The 10,752-nt window shown below is 38.0% G+C and overlaps 1 protein-coding gene across 1 annotated transcript in view; it reads right to left on the reverse strand.

Moving 5' to 3' along the window:
- Nucleotides 1-10,752, reverse strand: part of adam12b (ADAM metallopeptidase domain 12b) — a gene marked incomplete in the record, with an annotated part of 110,038 nt that overhangs the window by 78,865 nt on the left and 20,421 nt on the right. Inside the window, 1 exon segment of the mRNA XM_014001941.1 lies at nt 9,003-9,076. Within this exon segment, the coding sequence (XP_013857395.1) occupies nt 9,003-9,076 (74 nt within the window).

The following is a 10,752-nucleotide window of genomic DNA, read 5'->3' on the forward strand; positions in this document are numbered from 1 at the left end:
GTCCAAACACAAACCAATCATCTGCATAGTGGTATTATCAAGGTTAGACCAAAATGGTCACAAATCCATCATTTAACAACATATTTTTTTTATTTATTTTTTGATTAGGTTAGTTTAACTTTTCTCTCTTTTAAATGCCAACATAAGATACCAATATGATGTTTTATGATTTTGCGTAACTGATGTTATGTGTTTGTGTCACGGTCTCTCTTGTAAATGAAACAGCCGGTCTCAATGAGATTACCCGTGTAAATAAAAGGAAATAAATAAATAAACAAATACAATAAAATTAATCTAAAAAAAACTGGCAAGAAAGGTGGCAGACACATGCATTCCTTCAAGAACCGCCAGGCGATTATTTTAGAAATGTGTGCAAACACATTAACACAGACTTGTTACACATTTTCTTTACCAACTTGATGACGCATCAAAGCTGACACAAAAACAACAAGCAGCCAATTTTTTTTATCCTAAGCAGTGCAGCTGAAGCACAGACACACATTCAGTTCATCTTCTCTCATACTCTCAGAAAAAGAAAAAAACTAATTAGAGTCCTTGGATTATTGGCGCTACGGCTAAAAACTCAAAGACCTCATTGGACCGACTGACTATCAATATTCACCACCCTATGACACACACAAAGAGATGTGCTGGCATTGTCAGCTTTGTTATTGAAATGGGGGTGCATCTTCATTTCCATGAAATACACTGAGGATGTTGCTATGGGGATTTTTTTGTTGAAGAAAAAAGAAAAAAAAGAAACATAATGATGTTGTTTAGATGTGGCCGTGGGTTTCAATAGGGCTCTTTCCTCTTTTCTTTCCTGCCACAGAAGAATGAAAGGAAATGTTCTCACTGGGAAACACATGGTGCAGAGAGTTGGTTAAAGCCTGGACACTTCAGCTTATTCTGCATTAAGGGAGAAAAACAGCTGAGAAGGGAGTATTGTACTTGTTGCATATTTAAAGGACCACAGTGAACCGCAATAAAAATATAAATATTATGTGCGCTAAAAACTCGATAGCTTGCAGTGTAACACAGGAAACATGCATTTTAAAATAGAAAAACATATCTATTTATTATTATAAAAGAGAACATTACTTAGTATTTATTTTCACAAGTCAGATATCACAGAGTCACAATATGTTACAGTTTATTATTATTGTGTTAAAGTGACTAACTCAAAGTATTTTAAGTCACTTAAATAATAGAACAGCACAAAGTACTATAAGTTATATCAAATAATAGTTATTTAGCTGTACATAAACTGATTTTAAAATTTTCTTTTCATCATTTGAATACCTTATTTTTCTTATTTTGAAATTAGTTTCAACATATAGGCTTTTAAAGAAAGCCCTTTCAGTGTTGCATATTCTAATAATAAAAATAGCCCACTAATTAACAGTGGGCTGTCATTAGTAAGGGATTTTATTTTACACACAGTTCTTAGATTTTTACCATTAGTTATCACAACATGCAAATGTTTAATTGCACTGCTGTCTTTGTAAAAACTTTATATCGAGCAAAACTTTGTTTGAATTATTACATGGGTGCAAGAGTTTAATTTAACCATAAATATTGTTTATTTTTAGACATTTATAAATATCAAGCTACAAATATGTATTGTTATAAATACTATGGCCAAAGCATATCCCATTTTTAAAATTTACAGCAACCAAAATTTTAATAAAACAGGACAAAAAATAATAATAACCTAACGCTGCAGCTGAAATTAAGAAAGATATCCTCCTGTGGTTGGGTAATGTTTTCTTCCCTTAAATTTCACCAGAAAACTAGATCCATATTTCAAACTAAACAGGTATTATATTATCACTGAACAATTTTAAATACTGTTAAGCCTTAGAGAACAGAAATGATTAATCTAAACTTTCCTAAGTAGGCCTAGCTGTATATCTTTGCCACTTCTCCCTCTTTCCGTTTCCTCAAACACTCTTAACACACGCAGGCTTCTTGGTCACCCAGACGATGTTATTGAAGTCTTTAATCAAGACTAATGTGAATTGTCCCGTATGACCACTATTAATCATTTCAAGCTGGCCAACCGTGCCACTGATCAATGCGTTACCGCAAAGCTGCAGCTGCTGGCACAAGTCTGTCCTGCTTTGTTTGTACTGTACAATACATCAAGGCTAAAACATTAAATGTGACACGGCTATTTCCATGACTCTATGGAAATGGGCACAAATGCTCTTTTTGTTAAGCCACCAATTTTGGCTTATCTGGCACATGGGGAAAAAAAAAGAAAAAAATAATAATAGGTAATGACATAAAATAAGGGCTGATCTGAGTCACTTCCTGCTGTTTGGGTTCAGAGMTGACAAAAAGCCTAAATCAAAGCTAACAGAGTGCAAAAGACTATTAACATTTACTCTGAAGAGACTTCTCTGGCTCCAGCTTTTACAAACTGGAGCTGCGCACAATACTTTATTCTGGTGTTACCCTGTTAAAGAGAGAGAAAGTCTTAAATTACGAGGAAGTTTTCTCATTTAAACCTCTTCCATTATTTTTATTTTTTTTTTCTCTTTTACTCAGACGCATTGAGCTGGCTGTGGAGCAAAAAAAGATGGCATTTACCACTGAGGGAAACAAACCACATAAAACTCAGACTAGTGTGCAATAAACTTAAATCTACAAAAAAAGAGAGCCTACATTCAGGCTAAAAAAGTGTTACAAGTGAAACACACACATAGTGAACCTCAACTGATTAGTTTCCCTTGTAGATCGGTACTTGTTTCACTGGTGCCAAGTTTTCCTGTGATACTGCCAAGGGGCTCGCAAACAGCAGTTTATTAATTGGCTCTAGTAGTGTGTTTATATTAGTGAGGGCCAAGATCATTTCACACTGGTGCTGGAACAGGTGTGCTCTGCAACACTGCCAATGCAACACACAGCGTGAGCTTAACAAATTTAAACAAGATATAACACAAAGAGGTACCTCTCTGCATTCAGATCAATTACTAATGCATAATTATTGCCTGTTGCTGAAAGAGAAAGCCTGTGCGTTTGTGAGTGGCGCCTCCAGAATTTTTAGTATTTTTTTAATGGGGGGCATTGAAAATCATAGAACAGCACTAAAACCAGAAAACAGCAGAATTTCAGGAGATTTGTTTTGTTGTTGTCGTATATAGGCTATCTCAGTGGTTTTAAACCTTGGTCCTCAAGGCACACTGTCCTGCTCATTTTAGATGTTCCCCTGCTTGAACACAGCTGATTTAAATTGATAACTGATTAGCAGGCTTTTGTTGAACTGCAATCATCTGAATCAGGTGTGTCATAGCAAGGGAACTTCTAAAACATGCAGGGCTGAACCAGAAGTAAAAGGATACAACTTGTTTTAGTTTTTTAGAAAAACAAAATTAGAACAAAGAATATAAGCAACATAAAATAAAAGTATTTTGATCCACACTCCATATCAGTAGGTGGCGGTAATGCACACCTTCTGTTGTTTGCCAACCGCCATAAAACAAAGAAGAAGAAGAACACGCAGGGCTGTGTGCCTCGAGGACCAGGGTTGGAAAACACTGGGTTATCTGACAAATACAGCAAAACAGGAATTAGGTTTTAGGTTTAGAGTCTGTGTTTAAGTTTAGGAACCAGGGCTACTCTTTAGGCTTCGGTAGAAAGGTCAGATGTTTGAAGTTTGGGGTTGATAGAGGTTAAGTTAAAGTTAATGGGCCATGGTGAGTGTTAGGGCTGAGTTAGTTGTAGCACAATGTGTGTTTTTCAAAAATATGAAAACGGGTCCTCCTACTCATTCTCATGTCTCTCAATTAATGATAAGAGGGGGGATATCCGATGAGTCAATAAGTGATGCAGAGGGAGCCTGACTAAGCATCCATAAATGATGACTAGGGAGTGAGAATATGCTGGATTATGCCRTGGTCTACTTTAGGGTTTTTTGTTTTGTTTTGTTTATATATTTATTTTTTTACAGTTGATATTACTTATTGAGAAAATCACTATAACAACTCAACGCATTGTCCTGATACATCTCAGTAATCCAGGAAGAAAAACCAAATAGAAAAATAATTAAGTCCTCTGGTCAGGTTGTTCTTTAATGAAATGAAGATGAATGAATACATGAATGAATGAATCATGTATTGAAGTCTGTCCTGTTCTATAATAACAATTAAAATAATAAACTTTATTTATAAAGCACTTTCAAACAAAATGCTGAACAATTAAAATGAGATAAACAACTACAAATAAAAAATTAAGGCACATAAGACAGGGTGAACAAGTGTGTCTTTAGCTTAGTTTTAAAAACCTCCACAGAACATGCTTGCCTGATGTCTTGAGGGACATTGTTTCACAATGATGGGGCACAAAAGGAAAAATCGTGCTCTCCGTGAGTTTTATTTATTGCTTTTTTTTTTTTTTTCGGGCTTTAGGAATTTTTAAAAGGCCAGTGCCCTGAGATCAGAGAGCATGAGGTGGAACATACAGGTGCAAAAGATCAGAAAGGTAGGAAGGCGCCAGACCATTTAGAGACTTGTAAGTGCAAGACCTTCAAGGTCTGCTTGAACCTGACATGGCAACCAGTGAAAGGATGACAAATCAGGAGTAATGTGCTCATATTTCCTGGTTTTGGTTAAAATGCGAGCACCTGCATTTTGAACCATATGTAGATTTCTAAAACTTTTATTCTGTGTGTGTGTGTGTGTGAGAGAGAGAGAGAGAGAGAGAGAGAGAGAGAGAGAGAGAGAGAGAGAGCATTACAGTAATTATTGGACATGGATGCGTGGACAGGGACCTCAACATTTTCAAATGATAATACAGTACATGTCGAATTTTTGGGATGCTCCTAAGATAAAAAAAAGTGGTCCCTGTTATCTCTTTTAAATGAGACTCAAAAGAGAGCAGAGGGTCGAACCATACACCCAAGTTCTTCACCTTTTCCCTGCAGTTTATGACATAATCATCAATTTACAAGGTAAAGCTTTGAGTCAAGTGATCATCAACGATGACCATTAAATTTGTCTTATCGACATTGAGAAGCAGGAAATTTTTAGATAACCGACCCCTAATTGATGAAAGATAGGTCTCTAACATAGACATAATTGTCAAGTTGTACAGACTGTGTAAATTACACAGATTTTCTCTCATTTAGCAGGTATTTGGACGTATAGGGCAATCTCACGGTTTTTCTCAAAAACTCAGCTTCAAATTTATTCTACGTCTCAGAGCCTGCAGGACATAAAAAAATTACATACCATTAAATAACCATTCTCCAACCCGCTCTGCCACTAAGTTCTCCACCTCTCCCTTCCTGTCCTCCTTTTCCTGCTCCTTTACGCTGCAGGCTTTGTTATTTCCACGTCCCCTTGCACACAAACCGCCCCCAACCACCCAACCTCGCGTGTGATTTTTGAGGGTCATTACACAGGTAAACGTCCGAGGGGGGGTGAAACGTATGGACAAGCCTGCACAGTTTCCAAATGTAAAAGGCATATACAACTGCAGATCGTCGGCATAACAGTGAAAGGTTACGGTAAACACAGGAGTATCCGCAAGAGGAGACCAAAAATTCTGAATTTATATTTATCAAGGCTATTATGCATATAACCAGATGAGACCCTGGATGTTGAGGATACTGGTTTCAGGCTGGTTGTCTTTATTCAGAGGGACTAGATTTTAAGTTTTACTTTTAAGCTTACAATTCATCTATTTTTTTGAGCTGCAACAATACATGCAATCGTTCAATACGATATCCATCTATCACTTCTATGGACGTGCATATTGAACCTAGAGCACTGTACTGAACACCTATCACTTGGTCTATAACTCAGTCAAATTTACAAAGATTGAGGTAAAATTTGGTGTTGTAGTTGTTGAGACTGATCCCAACATACTATATTTTGACACAAGCTCTTTGTTTAAATTTCCTTTTAGCCTGACTAACAATTTCTTATGAAATAAACATTTTTATTTTTCTGTTTTTTTCGCAGCAAATCTTCCGTGTGAAAACTATTTATTTTTACTTAAAGGGAACATAGCGTAAAAGCGTCTTTGTGTTTGAGAGCATCTATTGATTATAAACACCTCAAAAGCTCCAAATAAAAGCTGAGTTTTGTCACTTTAGAAGCTTCAGCGTTTGAAAACATGTCATTCAGTGARCGTTTCAGATCTGCAGTCATACTCCTAGATCACAGTGGAATTATTCACTGCTCTTTCTTTATCTACCCCGAACGTCAACTTCAAAACATTCCGCATTCAGCATACCTCAGAAGGTGGAAATCAGATTTCTCTCTCTCTTTTCTCTCTCTCTCTCTYTTTTCTTTTACTTTGAGTTGCAGCAAATTTACAGCAACAAACTTCACTAGCCCGGAATCCATTCTTAACTTTCAGTGTCAGGCGCCCTCATCTTTTCCTCTTGCCCCAGACTAAAACGGATGCGYCCACGCCACAACAAACACGTAGGGGTCAGAGACCACCTGTTCTTCGCTGGCTGAACTGGTGAAGCGGTATCAGAGGACACATCTGTTCTGACAGCAAAGAGGCCGGATGGAAATGGCAGAAAGCCCCGGTGATGGCTGGTCACCAATGACTCACAGCTGATGCTGCGGTCACCTCGGGTCACAAGAAGAGCATGGGCTGAAAGGGTAAGTCTTGAAAGGGGTTTTTAAAGAAGAATGATTAGGTACCTTTGGCAGTACTTTGAATTGTGACTGTTGGCAGGGCATACTCTGCTRTGAATAAGAGGACAGGGCAGGGGTTTATAATAAATACATTATTTTTCCTGCAAATCGTTAAAGTAGACATATAATCCTTCTTTTTTACGTTTAAATCATTCAGTTGGGGTCTATATAAAGTGAAACTGCAATGCTTTCATCTGAATTCCTCCTCATTGTAATTTTACAAGCCCCTTATCTGAGGTGTGTCTTAAGGCAGCTTGTTTTAATGTGGCACTTTACGCCCCACACCCCTCCATCTCCCAGACTGGTTCATTCTAGTTTGACAGAGGAGGGCAAAGTATATTTAGCAATGCAGAAACTTTTTATTTACAAATTGGTAAAAAGATGTTTATGTTGACATTGACATTGTTGACATTGCCAGACCTGGCCCACATCTGGTTGACAATGACTTGCCATACCAGCAATCAGCCAGCGTTGCCGGCTTGAGACCAGACAAATGGCAGCGACAGGTGACAGTCATTGTCACCGGGGTGAAACTCAACACAAGGGACTTGATAGGAATGGCAGCGTTGCAAATTGCACTCTTGGGTCACGGGTCTAAAATAAATTTGATTGGCTCTGGGGCGGCTGTGGTGGAGTGGTTAGGGGAGTCATCCTGGAACCGGAAGGTCGCCGGTTCGATCCCCGTCCACTCAGTCGTTGTGCAAGACACCTTAACTGCCTTGCCTACTGATGGTGGTCAGAGGGTCCGGTTGCGCCTGTGCATGGCACAGGCGCAACACTCGCCTCTGTCAGTGTGCCCAAGGGTAGCTGTGGCTACAATGTAGTTTGTCATCATCAGTGTGTGAATGTGTGTGTGCATGGGTGAATGTCTGTAGTGTGAAGTGCTTTGAGTGTCCTGGATGGATAGAAAGGTGCTATATAAGTACAGTCCATTTACATTTGCTTCTTGCAAATTTTATCAGCGATCTGCAAGATTATTTTGTTWACTTATGATTTTTATTTTATTTATTATTTGATTTTATTATTACAAAAATACTTGATAAGATATAAATTCATGTGCAGAAAACTTACCGGACAACTTCCCATAAGGTTGCCTTTACCTGTCTCAGTAATTATTTTGTTAAATGTCCTATACAGTAAAATAGGAAAGTTGGACACAACTAAAATAATGTTTTTCTCCATGATGAAAGTGGCTGGTGACTGCAGTGTGTAGCATACTGTCTGCTCATTGGTCAGTCAGTGAAACACTCCCTGATTGGTTCAAGTGCCATGAGACAAAAGTTGAAAATTTTTCAACTTTGTGTCACGCCGCAAGCCCGTGCATGGCAATGGGTACGAGCTCACCTGAATGGGTTTTGGTAGTTGCTTGGCGTGATTGTCACATCATCGCACAATTTTCATAGGAAATACAGTAAGTGGAGAGGAAGTGGCATCGCCTCTCGTGTTTCAGACCCATTATGTGACCCTTGCAAGATGTGTTGAGGAGTATTCTCAGTTCCTACCAGACTGAACTTTAATAAATATTTGTAAAAATTGACTTGGTTATAACAATTTTTCCAGGTCAGTTAGCTATGGCAAACATCTTGAATTGGATTGACCCCAAAGGTTAATCAGTAGAAGATCAATCAAAGACCACATTCTGCAAGTATTAAAACCATCCAGTGGTTCATGACATACTCCTGACAGACACATATGTACTGTAAATACATGGCAAAATCCTTATCACCTTTTAATGGCGATCAATAAAATTAAATTGTTTTCATAGCCCCAGAATATAATAAAAAAAACCACTAACACACTGAAAACTTAAAATAATGAGTCTGAAAAGGTCCCCAAACATAAAAGCTGGGTTTTCTTTTGTCTTTACAGCCATTTTTATTGCAGCGATATGACACAGTTTTTGCACGAGTACATAGACAAACACAACTGTGAACTCTACATGATTCCTATCYCTCATTTCACAGTTGATCATGTTATTTTTCGTAGCAAAGAAGAAAGAAAAATAATGAGAGGAGAGGGAGGGTAAATAAGTCCTCAGAGCTTCCTTCAGCCTTATTCTTTATCAGCTTTCATCTCTCTGTGCTTCGTGGCGAGTAAACCATAAAAAAAGACCCATCACTATGGGACATATTATTTCTTCCTCCTTGAATACACTATAGCCCAGACATTTAAAATCCCTCCCTCTCAAATGTAAAATAGCTCACACAAGCATTAATGGGAAGGGAAGGATGGGTTTATCTTCTGGCTCCGTGTGTGATTAGCATATAAAAGTGTAATTTTCTCTGTCCCAGCAGTCATAATAAACTTAAATAGACAATTAACGTGAATCACCGGAAAACTCACTCATTTTTCTCCAGCAACAGGGTCAGCTCTTCACCTTCTGCACGTACCACCAGCTGGAGTGACGCAGGGTAGATCTGCAACACAAAAAAGATGTCATGAGTGATGAGGTGGTGTCCTGACCCCCGCCCGTCCTGCCTGTGGATCAGCAGTTTGGGGCGACGCTTCACCTCACTGTCAAACGTAGGCTGTGCACAAGGAAGGATGTGGAAGAAAAGACACAAAAGTTCAAGAGGAAAAAGGAAGAAAACGTCAACCTCCTACACTTCCCAAGACGCTGCACAACCCAAAAAAGTTCCACTAAGCCAAACTCCTTTTTTCTCTTTCTATATGCTGTTATGAAATGCAAGTCTCTCAAGAGTTTCACAAAACCATAAAAAATGTAATTGATACGTTTAAACAGGTTTAAAATAAAATATTTTGTAGTAAAATGACAGACGTAGAGCTACTTGGTTAAACTCTAAAATTAACATTCTGCACCATCAAAACATTTTGTGAAATCTTAAGTGATCTTTAAGTGCACAGAGTATACGGTTGGAATGAGTCTAAGCTTTGACCACACCAAATATTAGCTCAACATCTGTAAAAATGACCGAGTTTTAGCCATTAGTGTGTTGGCTAAAGTTGATTAGCAGGTGCAGCCATCTTGAATTGGGTTGACTCCAGAAGTTATTTAGTTGTAGAGGAGCATCCACTGATTACTTTCTGGTGAGTTTCATTCAAATACATCCAGCTGTACATGAGATATTTAGCTAGCACTCCAAGGGAACAAAGACCCATACAGATACATGGGAAACAACATTCTCCTCCTTCGCCTTTTGGTGTCGGTTGCTGATCAGAGTAACAGAAAACCCAGGGGCACATGCTGAGGACAAGTATTGAGAGTTTAGACAATGAGCTGGCAGTGAACAAATAAAAAGCGGGCAGGATATGTTCTGAGGGAACCAAAGACAAATGAACAACAGGTGAAAGGCAATCGGCAAACAAAGTCTCGATGTTAGACTACAGCTGAGGAGGCCAAGAAAAACAAACCTTGCAAAATAAATCATGGGAGGTGACTGAAACAAGGTGAAAAGARGAAACTTTTATGCTCTTTTTTTAAGTCTAACTACTTTCTTTCAATATGGATACAGTTTGTTCCACATTTGGTATATGAATGGAAATATTATATCAAAATTTGCCTTTATAGTGTTTAAGCAATTGAAATTTAAAACATTCCATTTATATTTAAAGATCATAGCCCAGTAAATGACTCATGCCTACATTTTCTGCCACTACAATATTTCCTTTCATCTAAAACATCTGTTAAAGTTCTATCATTTAAACCATTACACATGAATACTGTCTTCCATAAATACGGCGTTAGATTATTCAGAGTATTTTATGGTTTCATTCAAAGTAAGGTCTGCCTATTGATAATATCAAATTATTGCTTTGCAGTTGAACATAGCTGTTATCCTGTTGAGTATCTCTGTCCAAAGTTTGATGTTCTGCAGAGTTTTCTTCCAGAATAATAACGAAATTCGTCCCCAAGGTTGTGACAATGAACTTAATTAAGCTACCAAGATCTCAAAGAAGACACTTCAGAGAACAAACACTGCAYAAGGACACCAAACATGAATCTTAGCCTCAAAGGACATGCCTCTCAAACTAAAAAAAATAAAAAGGCCTCTTGGACAGAAGGAAAGGTTGTGGTAATAAATTCTGTGGTGAGATAACACACACACACACACACACACACACACACACACAC

The sequence above is a fragment of the Austrofundulus limnaeus genome, unplaced genomic scaffold (genome assembly GCF_001266775.1).
Source record: "Austrofundulus limnaeus strain Quisiro unplaced genomic scaffold, Austrofundulus_limnaeus-1.0 Scaffold0, whole genome shotgun sequence".
Lineage (NCBI taxonomy): Eukaryota > Metazoa > Chordata > Actinopteri > Cyprinodontiformes > Rivulidae > Austrofundulus > Austrofundulus limnaeus.